At 40.9% G+C, this 20,377-nt stretch overlaps 1 protein-coding gene across 5 annotated transcripts in view; it reads left to right on the top strand.

Moving 5' to 3' along the window:
• The window catches only part of FOXN3 (forkhead box N3), a 391,966-nt gene that overhangs the window by 211,394 nt on the left and 160,195 nt on the right, over positions 1–20,377 (top strand). For all 5 annotated transcript variants that reach the window (XM_058567521.1, XM_058567523.1, XM_058567520.1 and 2 more), the window contains one exon: positions 4,436–4,572. In XM_058567521.1, coding sequence (XP_058423504.1) covers positions 4,436–4,572 — 137 coding nt within the window. The remainder of the gene's footprint in view (positions 1–4,435; positions 4,573–20,377) is intronic.

Raw genomic sequence — 20,377 nt, 5'->3', positions numbered from 1 at the left:
CAGCAGCAAGTTCCTGTCTTTTAGCTCATGACTCTCTTTATTTCCTTCACAGCAGGCGTTACAGTCTGTCCTGATCTTGCTTATTTCTTTCTTTACTTACTTACCATCTTCTTCGCCCTCTAGAATCCAAGCTGCAAGAGAGCAGTTGCCTTGTGCATTGTTTTGCATTCTCCACGTAGCCCTCACGGTGACAGTGTATGTTAACCTTGTGATCCAGTATGCACCTATATACATGTATCACACATACACATTTCACAAAATATCTTTATATTGTAAATATATCTATGTATTAACTTTACTACAGATATTTTCTATTCTAGTCTCTTCTATTTAGTTCTATTCTGTTCCATTAAAATAATACCGGTTGTGACCCATTACATTGATTTCATGACCCATTAATGTATCATAACCCACAGTTTGAAAATAATATTCAAAATATGGTACTTATCCTCAGGAACTCACCACCTAGTGAAGAGACCCAAAATAAAGACCAGATGTAAGGTCCACCGACAAGTGCGGCTCTGCAGGTCCAGAGAGCTATGGGGTGTGGAAGTGATTCATGCACTGCCAGAGATGGCCCCAGGATCCAGACTTCCCAGGAAAAAATGTTATCTTTAGAAGTTCGATTTAAGATTTAATTTAGTTGTTATTCTTATCGCTCTCTTTTTTAACCTTTCTCACTAATCACTTCTTTCTACAGTATAGGCTCTTTTTTTTTCCCTCTTGTGTACTGATGTTTTTTATTGCTAACAGGGAGTTGTCTGTTATTTTCCAGGGGCTTTTTAATTAAAAAAAAAAAAACAAACTTGGCCTCATGCATACCTTTTTACCCCTTTTATTCTCTCTACTTTTCACATTAGTTTTCTCAAAGTATATATATAAATGTGTGTGCTGTGTGTATGTATAAAAGATCTTCATTCCTAGACACATTTTTGTCTTCATATATATATATGTTATCTTATATATATGTGTGTATGTATATATGTATATGAAAGTGTGTCTAGGAATGAAGATCCTTCTTCCTTTATTATTTTGAATTCCTTAATGCTTAATGGTGCATGGCCCTCACAGTTATTACAGTAAAACAAAAAAATCCATATTCTTCAGATGAGATGCAGATATTTCTGTAAAAGCTCCCACTCTCAAACTTATTATACAACTATAATCAAATTACATCCTTCTCTCCCCTTGTTAGGGGCATTAAATGTAATTTTTCCTGGCCTAAGAAACTTGAGCATTCTCTCTCTGCATATTTCCATTTAAAAAATTTTCAAGTCAACGTTTTTATTCTTCTGAACTATTCCGTGAAAGCAAGGAGAATGCTTGCAGGTAAGATGCAGCGCCACCCTCTCTCCTGCTCCTTCCAAGCTCTGCCTAGCACCCTCCACTGTAAAATCATTGGAGGGGTTAGAGAGATTGACAGGCCCCATGGCTGTGTCCTGAAGATGCTTGTTTTTGTTTATTTTTTTCCTTTTGGAAATTCTCAGTACGAGATACTGAAATTAGTGTCTGGTCTGTGGAAACCTATCAGCAGTAAGAGACCTCCCTCGCTGTAAAATGCAGAACCGATGAAGGTGGGAACCATTATGATCCAAAGCCCAGGCCATGTCTGCAGTGAGTGAATATTGTGACTGTGTGCTGCCAAGTTTGGAATTAAACTTCAGCTTGATGATGACTGTGAAGACCTGAGCAAAAGAAAACTTCTAGCAGCTAGGTTGTTTTGAGTTGGAATTGGCTTCCTGAGCAAGGGAGGAGTTACCGTAAGGAGTGCACGCAGTGAGGGGTGCATAGAAGGCAGATGGGGGGTGATGGAAATAAAGGGGGCATCTTAGAAAGTAGAAAAGCTCTTCACAGTGAATTTGCTAAGCCAGGACCAACAGCACACGTGAGTAGACTGTCACTTTACTTGTCACTTGCCACATCGGTTTGCTGGGGGCTCCTGCCCACTGATGGAAGTTGGTGCTTCTTTTATGATGGACGGCTTTGGGAAAATAACACTTAATTGAATGAAAGGCATTGTACAGCCAGCTTTGCTCACTTCCTTCTGTCAGAAAGATGTTCATGACACTGTCCGCCATTTATTGAGTACCTGTAGGCACTGCCAGTGTTCTAAGTGTTTCACATCATGCCATCTCTGGGCCTCACACCAATCTCTAATGGAGTCTTTATTTTACCACTGAGGAAGCCAAGACTTTCTGTGGGACCATGATTTGCCCAGGGCCACACAGGAAACGTCTGTTTGGCTCCAGAACTCCTGTTCTTAGTTCTTACTATAACTCCGCCTGCCTCTTGCACCTCACCTACCTTGTGAAATTCTTCCCCACCCCCACCCCCAATCCTGTGGCTGTGGATTTTTTCCATTTAGTTTGTAAATAGTAGTGCAATGTAATAAACAAGATACGTAGGTCAGGATTAGGAGAAACCACATTCTTGCTTATTGTTATTTCTTCAAGAGGGTCAATTGTCCTTCATTTCTTTGCATATTTTATTCTCTATAAGATTAAATGGCCCCACCCTGAAAGCCACCTTGCTGAAAACAAGCCATTAGGTTCCCAGAACTGAGATAATCTCATTGCAGAAATGTTTGGATTGCATGTGGGCTCTGGCCCTCCAGGTAGCTGGTTTGTGGCTTTGTGTTCAAGTGGATCAGAAAGGTGGGCCCCACCAGCACAGGGCTCCACAGGCAGCCTTTGATGGAGTCAGGACCCCACTGCTGAGGGGTTCACCAACTTTTCTGGGCTTTTTTGGTTTGTTTTACCTTATCCAAATTTGGTAGTTCCTGGTCTGCCCACCCCCCCCCCCCCCCATCACCTCTTAGCTTTTGGCTTTCTTCTACAAGTGTCCTGCACAGCTCTTTTCCAAAGGAAAGAACAGAGTGTCCAGGGCAGATCATTTGGTGGCCTGCCCGCTTTACTCGGAAAGTCTCATCAGTTCCTGTGAGCTATTCGGGGCTTGAAAATGTACACATGAAAGGAAAAGCCATATCAGGATGTTGTATTTTCCAAAGTTGAAATCTTTCATGTCTTTAAACATCCAGATGATTAAACTAGAACTTTGGTGTTTATCTTAGGCAGGTCGGCCTGACTGGGGCCTGTGTTTGGGGTCAGGCCTGTGCCTGGGGGTGGGTGACTGGGGGGATCAGAGGCCCCAGCCCCTGACCTTGGCTTAGAGCAATTCCCTGTCTCAGCGCACCAGAAAAAGTTAATTCCAGTTTCACTGTTGGCTGATATTGTTGATAGTAAAAAATGTTAATGGGTTCTGTGAATAAGTTTGCGAGTCAACTAGTTGGTGAACTGATGACTGAAATACAAATTTTTCAACGCTTCTTTAAAGATTTTAGGAATAACTTATTTTTAGTTCTTCTTCTAAGGGATTTTCTTGGACTTTCCCCCCATAATAGTTAAACAATTTTCTTGTTTGCTTTCTAATCTTCCTGTAGCACAATAGTTCTGGAAATAAGAGAGTCCACTGGGGGTGGGCGCGGGTTTGTGTAATTTGACTTCTTTTCTCTCCAAATCAGTAAATATTTACAAATGACCTTATCAAACAGCTTGGGTACATTCGGTCACTTGAAGTCAGAGCAGCGACTACCCGTCGGCCTGCTGCCAGTTCCAGTGGGCCTCAGAGGAAGGACTTACATTTTTTTTAGAAAGTATCCACAGACCAAAAGCTTCCACTGAAAGTGGGCCTCAGAGCAAGTCACCCTCTTTCCTTAGAACCAGTTTTAGAAAATTTGCATTTTAAAGTTTGACTTCTAAAGATTCCACTCCTTAAGGCCTGGAGCAGAGTGCTCTGAACTGAGGAATCCAAAAAATAAATATTGGATTCTGGCTTAGGTTTACCACTGCCGCCTGAGTTCTTTTGTTTCTTGGGGAAGGTAATTACAGAATTCCGTTTGAAGCTTAAATATCGTTCTTTTGTGAGTAAGTAGGAAAAAACAAGTGGCTTACTTTTCTGTTTTTGTAAAGTGGTACCAGTGTAATATGGTTTCAAAACATTAACTCTCAAATTTTTAAAGTAGAGATGGGGTTTTGAGGGTGTCTCAGCTCTCTTTTTCTTTCAACATTTGAAATCTGACAAATTTAAAACATTTTTAGAAGAGAATACATGTTTTTCAAAGTTGACACTGAACAATAATAAAAGAATCTGAGTTTTTTGGTCTTTTGGATGTGAAAATTACAATAGTATTGTATGGCATCACCTGGTAATAACATGTTCTTTCGTCTGTCAAACTTAATATGAGTAAGGCTGAAGTGCATTTTGTGGTGTTCTGTTGTCAGAGTATAATACACAATATTTAAGGCTGGCAAACACGTAACAAATAAGTGAGAGGTTTTTAAAAACAAGTAACTATGATAATAACTATACATCTGCTTACTGAAAAATACTTAATATTTCTGTATTAATCACTTTTGTATTTTACTTTTCTTTGCAGAGTATTGGGAAAGGGTCATTGTGGTGCATAGACCCAGAGTATAGACAAAATCTAATTCAGGCTTTGAAAAAGACACCTTATCACCCACACCCACACGTGTTCAATACACCTCCCGCCTCTCCTCAGGCATATCAAAGGTAAGCAATTCAGACTTATTAATTTTTTTTTTTGTCTACAGAAGTGTTATTTTGGCCAAGACAGGCACTGAAACTAATTTAATAGGCTGTATGATTTTAAAAATAACTGTAGATAAATGAGAAAGAAATTAAATATTATTGGAGGCATATCCATTGTTGTATGTCCTGCATACCTTACCGCTTTTGCTGCTTTGGAGGAATGTGTTTCCAGAAGGCTTCATGGTGGGTGAGATAATGTCTTCCTGGGTAGAAACATTTACCAAGAAAAGTTGACATCTTTCATACTTCAGTGTGTCATGGTCTGTTGGGATAGAAGTATGGGGATGAATCAAGGAAGCGATGCTGTCTTCCCATCATCTGACAGAGAGTGTCTACAGGTGTCTGTGGAGGGACTCACCCAATTGTTGTCATTCCCCATCTCCATGGAAACGGTGCTCCTGAGTGATCATTTTGTTGTGGTTACATGGTGTTTGCCTCTTCAAAAAGAACAGCAGAGAACAATGGAGACTTTTATTTCTCCTCACATGCCCACTTGTTTTGAGACAGTGAGGTCAGGGGTACCATTTTTACAAAGATATTATCGGGGCGGGATATGTAACTGTCCCTTTTTAAAAAAGTGTATTAGTGTTAGATTCTAAAAACTAGCCACATAACACAAAACCAAATTTTAAAATTGATTTTATCTTACATAGTGCTTGGGTTTGAAATGCATCCCTCAATCCTACAAAAAAATTTTTCGGTGTGTAGAAATGTTTCTCTTGTAACCACCCAGTTAAGAGAAATTATCCTTGGACTACCAGTTTATGCCAATGAGGAATGGCATGAATTCATAGATTTCAGTAGTTTTACAGTCCACTTCTTTCCGGATTCTTTCCCTAGTCTGGTGTTTGTTCTGCGGAAGGGAGCACAAAGTGATCCTCTGAAACAGCATTAATGAAGTGCTTGTGCATCTCAGTTGAGAAGCATTCCATCACAGGCCCTAGACAATCAGTCTTCAGCAAGAGACGGAAGGGAACAGCTGGGCTCTCTGAGAAGACTGCTGTATGTCTGCCTTTGCTAGGCGATTAGCGTGATGGTAGCCATAGCAACTGGAGCGTCTCCATAGTAACGCGTAGCCGAGACAGGTGCAGTTGCATCACAAGGCTGTTTGTTGCCTGGCAAAAGGACAGGCCATTAGTACTTAGATATACGCTGTTGCCTTAGAAACAAATAACCCTACATAGCAACTACAGTTGGTTTGAAAGATTTGAAGAAAAAAAAACAAGGTTGTAGCAGCTTTTGTCTATGTTCATAAAAATCACTGGAAGCATACTTTATTGGAAATGACAACTTGAGGTCATATAGCTGTAGGAGATAAAAATGGGGTTTTCCAAAGCAGCCCAGGCAACACTGTAGAAATGTCCAGAAGGACGGAGCCATATGCTTGGTTTTCTCCTTGTAGCTGTAGCCACTCCTGAAATGGAAGGGAGCTAGGATTGGAGTGGAGACTTGCTGCTCCACAAGGTTGGTGGGGGAGGAGATGACACTGATTGTTGGAATATTTCCCAGATTCTCATGTTCCTTTGTCATTCTACTCCCCTCACCCTGCAGACCCCTCAGAAAACCTTTCACTCTCCCCCCCCAAGTTTGTACCTCGGAAGTATTTCCTATCCTTTTGCTTCTAGGAAGTTGAGAACATAAGTGTAATTCACTGGGTCACATCATTGGTTTATTTGAACCAGTACTTTGTTGCCAAATATGACCCCAAGGGAAACACAGTAATTATTTAATAATTTGAAGGATTATAGCAGAGCTCTGGGGTTGCAAGAGAAATGTGTACTTGGAGAGAGGCTTTCTGAGCTGGCCTAAGCTTAATGACTTCATTTGATTTTTTAATATGGGCATAAAAATGCAGACGAACCAGAGCTTTTGTAATGAAAATAATTTCCAAACGAATACTTCAGTCACCTCCAGTTCCTCTGCTCCCAGTTGACTGAGGGGAAAATAAAGTTTCCAAATCTACCCATGCGGGCGCTTAGATTTCACCCCCATAAAGGTCACTGGATGTGGAGTGAGATGACGTATCAGATTCTAGCCTGCCTCTTCCATGTTGTGCCTCTGAGAACAAGTCCCTTTCTCTTTCCTGGAGACTGTAATCCCTTCATCTGAAAGCTTAGAGTTGGCTTCAGGATCCTGTAGTGTGTAAAATTGTACCAAAGGTCCTAAAGACTAGATGACTGTACAATAATTATATAGCTTACAACGTTGTGGTGTTCAGTTCAATCCTAAGCCATTGGGCCACTTGTTGGTGTGACTTAGGGAAGATGGAAGTGGGACAAAGCAAGTTATTACATAGAGACCAGAACTGCCCACTTGACGTTATCTGGCTGAGTTGGCTGTGACGGGGGGCGTCCCCTGTCAGCCCTTGCAGGATTGCTGTGCGGGGCACCTGGGAAGTGCTCGGCTCTCACGGAGCTGGTACTTAGCATGCTGAAGATGGTGATTATACCAGATGGGTGGTTATTGCTAGCACTTGCAGGTGTTCTTGGCAAGTAGCGCTCTGAACAGAGTCGCAGGTGGTGGAAGACTGCAGGGAAAATGAGACCTCTGAAAACACTGCCCCAAGCCTTGTTCACATCCAAATACGATGCTAAATGCTGCGATACGTAGACTCGTGCCTCTGTTGTCCAGTGTACCCTTTTGCATGTTTGTTGGGATGTTCCTCTGTACCTGCTTCTTTTGATACCACATTTGTGAGTTGTTTTTAATTGCAATGCAGAGGTCAGTGACAATAGCCCTTGTATTCCTTTGCCAGGGCTGCCCTGACACAGTGACAGTGGAGTGACTTCAACAACAGAAATTTCTTTTCTCACAGTTCTGGAGGCTAGAAGTGCGAGATCAAGGTGTTGGCAGGGTTGGTTCCTTCTGAGGCTGTGAGGGAGAATCTGTTCCGTGGTTCTCACCTACCTTCTGGGGTTTTCTGGCAGTCTCTGGCTTTTCTTAGTTTGTAGAAGCATCACCCCGATCTCAGCCTTCCTCTTCACGTAGTGTTCTCTCTGTGTGCTGTCTGTGTCCAAATGTCCTCTTTTTATAAGGACACTAGTCATGTTGGATTAGGGGACTACCCTACTCCGGTGTGACCTCATCTTCACTAATTACATCTCCAATGACTCTGGTCCCAAATAAGGTCACATTCTGACATACTGGTGGCCAGGACTTGAACATGAATTTTACAGGGACACAATTCGATCCATAACAGACTTTTCCTAAGTTAGGCATTTTTGCTGATAAAAATATGGAGAAGCAGAAAGTAAGGAAGTGTTCAAAAAACAAAGTGATGGGGTATGGCAAAGGGACACGGGGGCCAACCTGAAATTGCTTCCAGTGGCCAAAGCTGGGCCAATTTGAGTAACAAAATAAATAACATAGTGTTGACTTATAACCCAAAATATAAAATAAATATCAGTGAGTCCACACTGATATAAATAAATGATCACATAAATAAATAAATAAATGAGAGTAGAGACAAATTTCCCATACAGAAGAATTCCAAGTCATTTTTGTAGCTAATTCTCCACTCCAGGAGTTGGAGCTTAACCCCCCATCCCCTGAGTGGCTGTGCTTAGTGACTTAGTTTCAAAGACTAGAGTATGGGAAGGAGCGGAAAAGAAAGCTTGTAGTGGAAAAACCTGCTAGACACTACCTCGGCCAGGTGATCAAAGCTAATTCATCTTGATGTGAAGTTGACAGCACATACCTTTGATATGATGTCATGAAGTTGTCACTTCACCTCTGTGGTCTTCCTCCCCTAAATCCGTAACCCCAATGTAATGGTGGGAAAAACATCAGACAATGGTTTTGTCCTCAAGGGGGGGACACTTTTCAAAATACCTGACCTGTACTCTTCAAAGCTGTCAAGGTCATCAGAAACAAGGAAAGTCTGAGAAACTGTTCCAGACCAGAGAAGGCTAGGGAGACGTGATGACTAAATGGGTAATGTAATATTCTGCATGGGTTCCTGGACCAGAAAAAGAACATTAGGGAAGAACTCGTGAAATATGAATCAAGTGTGCAGTTTAGTTAATAGTAATGTTCCAATGTTGGTTCCTTAGTTGTGACAAATGTACCATAGGGTACATGGTAACTCTGCTATCTTTGTAACTTTTCTGTTAAAGAAAAAGCAGTCCCCAACATACAGACTGGTTGAGTTTATCAATTTTTAAATATCTGCGTCATTTTTGGTGTGATAAAAAGTAGTCAGTGCATCACTGAGCAGTTGCCCGACCTCCTTCAGTGTCTGTCTCTGTCATCGTTAGGATACATTTGAAGAGCTGATTATCAGGAGCTCTTGCTTTCACCTCCTTCTCTGTAGGATCTGCTGAGCCACACGAGGGGCAGCACTGTTATTTGGACTTGAAACTTGATTTTTGTGAAATGGCACTCAGCTGTGCTTTGTAAGGTCCCCCTGGCCCAGCTCAGGGAACTTGAGTTGATCACCCCAAATCAGCTTCCTTTAGGACTCTGAGCCTCGGCCAGTGTGGCCTTCAGACTCCAGATCTGGAAAGAGAGGGAAGGAGGATATGTTTGGGTTTCTTGCCCCTACCCCTTCAGAGAAGTCCTATTATCTGTTTTCACGGTTATCTTTCGTATGCCCCTCCTTTCTAGATGTGCAATTTCTCATTCAAGGATATGCGTATTTTTAATGCTTTTGATATAGATATTGCCTGATTGCCTTCCGATTTTACACTCTATTCTAGTCTATACTCCCACCAACTTTTTAGGAAATTCCCCATTTCTAACCTTTCTCTGTGTCTGTTGGTTAAATAAACGTAGTTCTCCAGTGGGCGACTTTGACTTCTGTGATTTTGGTACTTTATAGTGGGGGCATTTAAACTTTACAATACTAGATTAATGCCCTGTAAATAGCGGACGTCCCATGACAATGTTTATGACAACAGATTGTTCTAAAAAGTTATGTATGTGGATCGTATGTAATATCTTCTCCGGTATAGGCACCAATCCAAAATCAGTTTACAGAAAAGCCATTTTAATCATCTCTCATGGTAGGTGGGAACAGGTTTTACAGTTAATCAAACAGTATGGTTTATAGAGTTTCCTGGATGATCAGCTTTTAGAGAAGGGAAAATTAATAAAATATACTTAATTTGGAAGCCCGAGCCAGTGTAGTTTTGTGCTTCCTGGGTATATTCAAAGAAATCTCAGCATCTTATATGCCTCTGGTCTGTGTGATGGGTTGGCCATGATTGGGCTGTAAGATGAACATAAACGCTGATCAAGAGGACTTTTGCTCCTCAATGTGCTTTCCATTCGTTGTTTAAGTATCTTCACTCTAAAAATAATGACAATGTGTTGTATATTTTGTGTCAAGTATTGTAGCCTAACATGTACAAAGTTAGAAAAATCCACAAGCTTTCGTTTGATGATCTAGCTCTAAAGATTTATTTTTTGGATGGCTTTAAAGTTTGTGGAGTTAAAACCTTTCCAAAAAGTTACTGTTGCTCTCACCTTTTTTTTTAATTAAATAAAGAAAATCCCAGACATTTAAACTTATCATTTAGCTCCCTTATGTTTCTTTTTGTTCTTCAGAGAAATTTAATGAGCTGCAAAAAATATGTTAATGGCCTCTCCAAAGATTTTGGCCTTTCGGATATTGAGGGTTTTGATGAAAATGGCTGAGTTTAGTGCTGACTCAGCAAAAGGTTTTCTTTTATCTTGCCTGCTGCCCTGTTCATGTGCTTTCAGCTTATTCGTTATATTTTTTTAAATGCCTGGGTAGCAGAGTGATACCATTAAGGATATAGAAGTTGTACAGAGTGGTTGATAGATATTTGAATTAATATGATGTCTCACCAGGTAAGTAAGCTTTGGCTGAAGGAGTGAACTGGTGATGGCGAACGGGGGATTGCCTTGGGAGGAGGTAAGGCATTTGGGGAACTTGTCATCTTAGACAATTAGAAGATTAGAAAATCCTTAGAATGTTAAGCTTGTTAACATAACCATGTTAATTCCCCCACTAAAATGCTGAATTTGCGCACAGCGAGGGATAGCTTATTCATTGCTTGGATAGCATCCAGTAATTTTTTAACTTATAAGACATCTCTCATTCCAGTTATTCAAAGTGGTGTGCATTTAACAGTTGGCAGAAGAACTGCAAAGCCGCAATAAAATCAGTTTTAACTTGCATTGAAGGAGTTTTCTTTGTTAGATTGTTGTGTCATTGCAAGTTTTAATTCAATAGAGCACAAAGAAAGAATGTGAGAATTTAGGTTAGTTGCATCGTTATTACACTCCTTATATTTACTTGAAAGCAACATATTTGATGGAAACCATAAATAGTTTTCTACATACTCCTCATATTCAATACATTTATTGTGTACATTTAATTAAAAAGGGTGAGGTATTATATATTTTGAAAGAGTATGCTTTAACTGCAACTTTTTGCTTAGTGTAATTTTTAAAAGAATATTAAATTTAATAAAAATCAATATGAAGCTTCACTGTGCCAAATATGCGGGAGGATGTGCTAAATTAATGTGGTAGAATGGATATGGGATTGAACGACAAGATTTTCTAATAATAGTGCTTCCAAATATAAACTTTATTTTGTTAAAAAACTGGAGGGGACAGATAATAGAAAAGGCTTAAAATTATAGGGGTTCACTCATAAAAAATGCTCATTTACAGTGTGAGCTTAAAAATCCATTAGTTGGCTATAATTTTATTTGCATATCAAATCATATTATCTGTTGACTTCTATTATATTTTCTGACTTGGTCTCAGAATATTTTTGATCTCAGCATTTTGCCTTCAGTATGCTGTCCATTGTACATTTCATTCTCATTCCATCCTACATTATTTTATTTAAATGGAAAACAGTCCCTGTTATCTTTGAGCACTTATATCCTAGGCATGTCACATGAAGATTGTGGCCAGCCATCCAATTTCGTTGTTTTCACACTCACTTTAAAAGCTGAATGTTTAAGCAGCCAGGCTGATTATATCTATTTTACTCAGGTGCTGAGTAAAACTCAGGGCTGAGAGAGCCGCACGGAGTTAAGTTTTCATCTTCTGAACTCTTGGGGTGCCCTCAGTTCCTGGTTTGTACTCTAATAGCAGAAGTATCAGGATCTCTTTAAATCTACTACTGATAAATTTCTGCTGATCTAACTCCTGAGATAATGGATAACAAAGAGGTGCTGGGTCCCAAATTCCTGCTTAGAAGAAAGTTGAGGTGTTGATGAACCCAGTAGGGGTCTGGAGTCTTTGCCGATTTGCTTCCTGTTAATTTGCTTCTCCAGAATCACCTGGCACATTCCTTACCAGAGCATTTTAGGCGTTGTTGAGGGGGGGAAATGTCTGCAAAGTGGGGCTGACCTGCATTCTGTATATTTGTCAAACTCCTCACCTTCCCAAGGGGGGAGAAATTGATCTACATGTTAGAAATATGAAAGAACTGTCAAAAATGCATGAAATCAATGATGTACAATGTGAAACAACAGGCACCGTGTTCTTTGTTTTGCAGCCATGTAAAATTGGCAAATTTCTCATCACAATAGAAAATGAAAACCTACCATTGCCGTGTCTAAGCCTCTGTCTCCAATTTCTGGTTACACTCTGGATTTTATAGATTAAGGAAGGAGGAGGATTAAGAAGTAGAGGTGTCATCTAATTAGATTGGACACTGGAACCCATTCATAAAAGATTTGAGGAAGATAACATGCAAGAAGGATTAGCTGACTGTATGTCAGCAGTGAATTAGGTTGGTCAAAAGGGTACTGTAAGTAGTCTTAGGTAATAATAACAAAGGGTGAGTATATGAACAAATGATGTGATGGCCAGTAAGTCCCACTTTCAGTGTGGGTCAGACCTCACGAGGACCTTTCTGTCCCGATGGGAGGGGCACTTTGAGATAATGAAGAAAGCGGTCAGGCTAGCTGGGGGATCCATGGTTACTATTGAAGAGCTGGGAATGTGTAACTTGGAGAAGAACACCTTCAGAAGGTCAGTATGCCAGCCATCATCAGCTTCAGCTAGGAGGAATTTGGGTCCAATGGGTAGAAGTTATAGAAAGAAAGATTTGGGCTCAATTAAAGAAAGATCTCTCTAACAGAACAGCATCTAACACTGTGCCACATGCATAACAGGAGCTGGGTAAATGGGTTGATGGGTGAAGGAGCTACCCCTAGGGATGCTAGTCAAGACTAGATGACCAGCTGCCTGGATCCTTCAAAGAGAGTTAATTATTGCTAGGAGAATTGCAAGGTTATCCCTTCCATCTCCTGAGATGCTCTATTTCTAAATCTGTTGAGCCGCTATACAGTAGAATGATGGAATATCACTCTGTAGCATGGTGTTTGTGGTTCTCCAAGCCCACGGTGTAGGTTGGAAACAAAACATTAAGGAAAATATGCATGGCTTTGTTATTCAGAAGTGAAAGGTCAGATTCTTCTCTTGAAATTGTTAAGTCCAGATTTCAAGATGGTGATGGGACTGATTTAGTTACTCTTCATTCTGTGTCATCCAGCTTTTTGATTCATGCCCTATAATTACCTCCCTTGTTTTAGAGACACTTCTTTGCATTTCCTTCCGTGTGAATAAAATGATCACTGCAGTGTTTTGCCAAGCAGAAGATCATTTCCAAAAGCTGTCCATCAGATCAGGCAGACCTTCCCCCTATTGTTTATCCACTGAATTAATGAGAGCAACACCCACCCTTTGTGTAAATCTCCACGGAAGAGCCAAACTGGTATCCTTGTTCTGTAAAATCACATGTTTTTGGCCAGAGCCTCTGATCACATTCTTAACCTCTTGTTTTTCTCCCATAAGGTTCATGTAGCATTATTTGTCAAACCTTCTTTGAGACTCTGCCGTATATGTGAAAGGTGCAGAAAGAGTGTGAGAACCATCAGAAATTCTATATTAATTGTTAACTTTTGCTGATTTTTAAGTTATCTGGGGAAGACATCCATAAACCATTTGGACACGTTTTTAATCCTTATCTTTTTAGATTGAGTTGCTTAATCACAATAGTGCAAGTTGAGACATGTTCATTGGGTGTTTATCTACTCGAAATGGAAAGTTTTGGTCCTGGTCTGTTTGCCAGCTTGCTTATTCCACCCAAATCTCTCTAACAAAGCTGGTACCCCACCCCCACCCCCCGCCACACACTCGCCATCCTGTTTGGCAAGAATAAAAGTGAACGGGAAAAAAACACATTTAGAGGAAGAAACTAAAGAATTTAACAGCTTTCTCTTCCTCCTTCCCTCTCCTCCTTCCCTCTCCTCCGTCTCTCTCTCTCTCTCCCTCTTCCCTCTGCAATTGTGGGGCTTCTGAGTAAAAGAATATTTTTAACTATAAGCAGAGCAGAGTTTCTTATCTTAGGATTCTTTTGAGCTGGAAATTGAGTCCCCGCCTTTTCTTTTCTGCTTATAGAGAAACTGAGGCACATAGAAATTTTCCCCCCTTTTTGACTTTCCAGGAGAGTCCCCCACTGGAGGGGGGTGTTCTGGCCGACTTTGGTGAGTTTCTCAGGCCCACAGGTCCCCTGCCCAGTCTTATGTCCGCCTCCACTTGCTATGGAGTGGACCCTAGCTGGTCCTGCAGGCAGATGGATGGATACAGCAGCTGTGACGTCCTCAGGAGAAAGAGGCAAGTCTGGAGAAACAGTAAGAAAGCAGAAAAATGAAAAAGATCAAAAGATCTCAGGCTCTCAAAGTGTGTCGCTGGCTTCCCTAGCTCTTCACTGCCTCCCTGCCTGTCAGAATCCTGCCCTTTAGTAGACCAGAAGTCAGACAAGGTGCTATATCCTGGGCCTGTCTCTGATGAGCCTTGGTGCCGTCAAGCACATCCTTTTGCCTCCCTGGGCCTCGGCTGCTCCTGTGTAAGAGCGCGTACGGTGGAGCAAAGACCTTGAGAACCCCACGCTTACTGGCACAGCCTGGGACCGGAGAGTCCCCAGGTTCCTTCCCAGCTCCTGCAGTCTTTCCATCATCACTCCAGGCCCTCAGCAAATCCCACTAAGTCTCAGAAAGACACGCAGGTTGGGCCACTCACTAGCTGTGTGACCTTGGACAAGTTACTCGAACTCTCTGAGCCTCCGTTTTGTCATTCCTACTGTGGCATAAGATTACCTATCTCAAAGAAGTCCTGTAGGCATTAAATTAAGTAAAAGGCTGTATCAAATGCATTTATGCCTGGGCCTCAGAAAATCGCTGCATTTTAATTTCTCCTTTCTCACCATCTGAGACTGAGACTGTCTTTTGATAATTGTATAGTCTTGTTTTTGGCACATGCTGCGTACCAGTTTTGCCCTAGTATGTATGGTTTTGCATTCTAAGGTATCTTTTTATATTTTATATTCAATAGTTTCCTCTAGATTTAAGATCTGTGAAAACCAGGATTCTTTTTGAATTCTCTTTCCCTGTGCTTTAAACAGAACCCTGCGTACAAGTGTTATTCAAAAGATATTTATCAATGATTTCTCTTAGAAAGCATAGCACAGATGATGAGAAGAGGGCAAAACATTTTCCTCTAGTGGCTCAGGGATGCCAGGAGTAATTGGCTACCCTCCTCCCCTTGACTGTCACAGGGCAAGGGACGGATGGAGGGAGAGGGAGAAGCTCTGCTCTTTATCCCTTCCCTCTCAAGATAATTTAGTGATTTTGCAGTGTTGGTGTTTTTGGCCTTCCATCTCCTTCCCCATCTGTCTGCCAAGGCCCTGGGGTACCTCTGGGTATCACAAAGCCTGACTATTTGGACCAGGTCATTCTTGAAGCCTGAGAGATCCATCAGGCTACTCTGGGATGGAAAGGTTATAAATTCTAGGCTGTTGACTCCAAGGCACCAAAAATTGTCAGAGGACAAAAAAACATTTTGCAGCTGCCATAGAAAATGCAAACGTACTTAAGGTGGTGCTGGCCAGAAATTGCTCCGGCTTTGTCTCATTCATTATTCCTTTGAAAAGAAGCCTCCCTTTGCTCCTTCCTGAAAAGAAGCCTCCTCTGTACACTTACTGCAGAACAGAGCACTTGAAAGGTAAGACGCTCCAGCTCTCCCTTCCCTAATCATAATGGGAAAAGTTTGCACCGCAGGCCAGCCAAAACCGTCAAATGTGTTCATTCTCTACCAGATACATAATCCATGTTTAAATCTCTTGGCAGTAACTCATTAGTTTTTTTTCCCCTACATTCTTTTCTTCTTTGATGAGAACAAAGCCCATCTCCTCCCTGCTCCAGATCTTGCTTCTTTCTCCCAGGAAATCTCAGTTTCACTTTCATCCCTTTGGAAGAAAGTCACCCGAATGTTAGCCTTTCCTACATACTAAAAGATGAAGATCTTGATTCTTTGTACTTTAAAATCTGTGTTCAGAACTCACAGATGTATGGTGCCACAGGCGCTGGATTCCGGGGAATGTATTCTGGCCGTATACCGTGGCCTAACTGGCTAAGGACCCCTCCCTTGAGCAGTTCTCCTCCCAGCTCTTTAATGAACTGATCTTGAGAAAGGAAGGATTGGACATATGGTAACTCCAGTGGAATTTTATTCTTATTAAAGCCCTTTGAAGTTCCCTCTTTCTAACACCACTCCATCTTACCCTCACCTCTCAGATGTGAGATATTCTGTCATCAGGGTTGTTGAAGTCAAAGTTATGGGAAAATCAACCTGGATTTCTGCACTCCAACTCTTTGATGCAGAGTAAAACAAAAATCTATTTCTACCCCATATTCTGGACTTCTAAGAAGTGAGCTATGAATATAAGCTCTTTAGCACTGTAGGATTGTAAATAATTTTAAATTTAGTTAGTCCCGCCTGCTTTGGAACCTCAACCATTCTGGATTTGAGTGGGAGAAAGAAAACCAAGCACTTATTGAATACCTACTATGTGCCGAGCTTGGTGTAACAGACATCCTATATGATGCAGTGTCTTAACTTTTATAAGAATCTGGTGAGATTGATTTTATCGCTGTTTTACATTTGAGAGAACTCAGGCTAAAAGAGGTGGTCACGTGCCTGCAGGTGGCAGGTCACACAGCTGCAAGTGGCTGAGCTGGGACATGAACCAGGATGGTCTCACTATTCTGACTCCAGAGTCTGAGCTGTTCCACCGTAATTTGGCACCTCCAGGTCCCTGTCTTCTGTGGAAATATTCTCCTGTCTCTAGTAGTTGAAGAGGTGAGCCTGGGAAAGGAAGAATGGCATATCACTTTTTAAAGGGCAGGCTTTGTAGCATAATGAGGGCGGGACAGATGGAGGTGAGACTAGTTAGGAGGCCGCTACAGTAGATCAAGCCAGTGGTGGAGATGAAGATCTGAAACAGGATGGAGAGAAGGGAACAAAGACAATTGGAGGGAAATCCATGGGACTTGGTGGGGAAGGGGAGGAGAGGAAGCTGAGAGGGTTCTGACTGGTGTGGCTAGAGGGAGGTAGCGTTGAGGGAGCGCAGAGAGAAGCAGTGACTAAGGATCATGGTGTGTGTGTATGTGTGCGCATGTGCCTGTGTAAGGATCACTTCTGTTTTAGGCAAAATAGAAAAGTAAATGTAGAATGGGGGAGGATCATACAATATTTTCTTAAACTTGTGATTTGAGTTTTATAACTTTGGAGATTATTTATACAGATTGCTTAATAAGAAAAAAAATTCAAAGTTCAAAATATTAAAGAGCTTGCCTTGTCGGTGAGTTCCACTCTTAGAGTTAATTAGAGTTTTGTTTTTCCTTCCAGGCCTGCTTGAATACTCCATCATCCTTGGGAATAAATGGCCATACATCAACTATCTTTCTAATCATTTCTTATGTGTAATTTTCTTTTTTTATATATATCTGAGGGAGAATTGACAAGGGCTAACCAACTTTTGGGTTTGAATGTGGTTTTTGGTTATTGTTTTAAAGCAGTATCTTTTGTTAACATTCTTTTAAAAACTTTCTAACCGTTGGCCTGAATCTCCAGTGTGTACACACTTGGTAAATATTTATGAGATAAAAATGAATAAATGTGATTAGCATCCTTTATTTGACATTGAAGTCATAAAATGGATTAAAACCACAGATAATTTTTGTTAAGGAATAAGCAGTGAAGATTCTTCTGAAAAATACCTGGCTAATTCTAGTTGACCCAGGTGTATAAAAATTAAACTCTAACTATGGAAATAGTGCTCTGAAATTGCATATTTGCTAAGGCAAAGCTTGGATTGTAGGAAGTGGTAAGCGCTGCTGACCATTTTGGTTTGTATGTGCCAAGTTGAATGGACTAGTTGGGTGGCAAAATGCAACATGTGAGAATGTTTTCAATAATCTAAAAAGGTGTCGGGATGATACTAAGTTGGAGAATCAACTGAAATTAATGTGCTAGACCATTGAGCTGTTTTGCAATTTGTCTTGGAAAATTTGGTTTTAACAAAGTCTCTAGCTTAGCATTAAGGGGGCAAGGGATGGGGTATCAGAATCACTGGAGGGGCTTTTAAAATTATGTAGGATGTCCATGGTGAAGGAGGCTGTCTCTGTCGGGGGGGCCTTCTGCTCAATGTGCTGTGAACATAAAACTTCTCTAAAAAAGATCTATTATTTTTTTTTTAATTTTTTTTTATTGATGTTTTAATGGTTTCTAACATTGTGAAATTTTGGGTTGTACATTTTTGTTTGTCCATCACCCCATATATGACTCCCTTCACCCCTTGTGCCCACCCCCCACCCCCACTGCCCTGGTAACCACAGTCCAGTTTTCTCTGTCCATGTGTTGGTTTATATTCCACATATGAGTGAGATCATACAGTGTTTGTCTTTCTCTTTCTGGCTTATTTCACTTAACATATTACGCTCCAGGCCCATCCATGTTGTTGCAAATGGGACGATTTTGTCTTTTTTTATGGCTGAGTAGTATTCCATTGTATATGTATACCACATTTTCTTAATCCAATCGTCAGTCGAGGGACACTTAGGTTGCTTCCACTTCTTGGCTATGGTGAATAATGCTGCAATGAACATAGAGGTGCATAAGCCTCTTTGGATTGTTGATTTCAGGTGCGTTGGATAGATTCCCAGTAGTGGGATGGCTGGATCATAGGGGCATCTCTATTTTTAATTCTTTGAGGAATCTCCATACCGTTTTCCATAGAGGCTGCACCAATTTGCGTTCCCACCAGCTGTGTATGAGGGTTCCTGTTTCTCCACATCCTCTCCAACATTTGTTGTTTTTTGTCTTGGTGATTATAGCCATTCTAACAGGCGTGAGGTGGTATCTTAGTGTTGTTTTGATTTGCATTTCTCTGATGATTAGTGATGTTGAGCATCTTTTCATGTGCCTATTGGCCATCTGTATATCTTCCTTGGAGAAGTGTCTGTTCATTTCCTCTGCCCATTTTTTGATCGGGTTGTTTGTTTTTTTGTTGTTCAATTGTGTGAGTTCTTTATATATTATGGAGATCAACCCCTTGTCAGGTGTATGTTTTGCAAATATTCTCTCCCAGCTGGTTGGTTGTTTGTTCATCTTGATTCTGGTTTCATTTGTCTTATAAAAGCTCTTTAATCTGATAAAGTCCCACTTGTTTATTTTTTCTTTAGTTTCCCTAGTCTGGGTAGGCATGTCATCCGAAAAGATTCCTTTAAAACCAATGTCAAATAGTGTGTTGCCTATATTTTCTTCTATGAGTTTTATAGTTTCAGGTCTCACCTTCAGGTCTTTGATCCATTTTGAGTTAATTTTTGTGAATGGCGATAGCACATGGTCCACTTTCATTCTTTTGCATGTGGCTGTCCAGTTTTCCCAACACCATTTATTGAAGAGACTTTCCTTTCTCCATTGCATGTTCTTAGCACCTTTGTCGAAAATTAGCTGTCCGTATATGTGTGGTTTTATTTCTGGGCTTTCAATTCTGTTCCATTGATCTGTGTGTCTGTTTTTGTACCAGTACCATGCTGTTTTGATTACTGTTGCTTTGTAGTATGTTTTGAAGTCAGGGATTGTGATGCCTCCTGCTTTGTTCTTTTTCTTTAGGATTTCTTTAGCTATTCGGGGTCTTTTGTTGCCCCATATAAATTTTAGTATTCTTTTTTCTATTTCTGTGAAGAATGTCATTGGGATTCTGATTGTGATTGCATTGAAGAAGATCTATTATTTTTAAAGAAATTTATGTATATATTTCTCTGACTCTGCAGAGTCGGATATGTTATCTAAAATCGCTGCCTTGGTGAGCTCTAGTTTCTGTGGGGGCTATTTGCCTCTCTCAGTAGCATGCACCAAGAAGTCATGTTGAGGGCCGGCCCCATGGCTTAGTGGTTAAGTGCGCGTGCTCCGCTGCTGGCGGCCCGGGTTCGGATCCCGGGCACGCACCGACGCACCGCTTCTCCGGCCATGCTGAGGCCATGTCCCACATACAGCAACTAGAAGGATGTGCAGCTATGACATACAACTATCTACTGGGGCTTTGGGGGAAAAAAAAATAATAATAAAAAAAAAAAAACAAGTCATGTTGAGAATTACTATCCTGTATCATAGAATGTTGGCAAAGAAAAGAACCTAAAATCACCCACTTTAGTGTTCCCCAAATGGGTACTACAGCGAATAGTTAGCAGAGATGTTAGACTTTACTTGTGATTATGCATGGTTTTCCATGGTTAATAAGTTTGGGAAAGGCAGCTCATTATAATTTCTTAGTAGTGAGCTAATTCAGATGTTTCCCACACTTTATTAAACAGACCCCTTTTGGGGGGGTACACTTAACATATTCCAAGGAACACCAATTTGGGGAAAAGTAATTGCAAATAAGGGTGTGTCAAAGCTTGGTGTGTTGTGAAAGGAATGTAGGGGTTAC

The sequence above is a fragment of the Diceros bicornis genome, chromosome 24 (genome assembly GCF_020826845.1).
Source record: "Diceros bicornis minor isolate mBicDic1 chromosome 24, mDicBic1.mat.cur, whole genome shotgun sequence".
Classification (NCBI taxonomy): Eukaryota; Metazoa; Chordata; class Mammalia; order Perissodactyla; family Rhinocerotidae; genus Diceros; species Diceros bicornis.
This window is presented reverse-complemented; position numbering and strand designations above follow the sequence as displayed.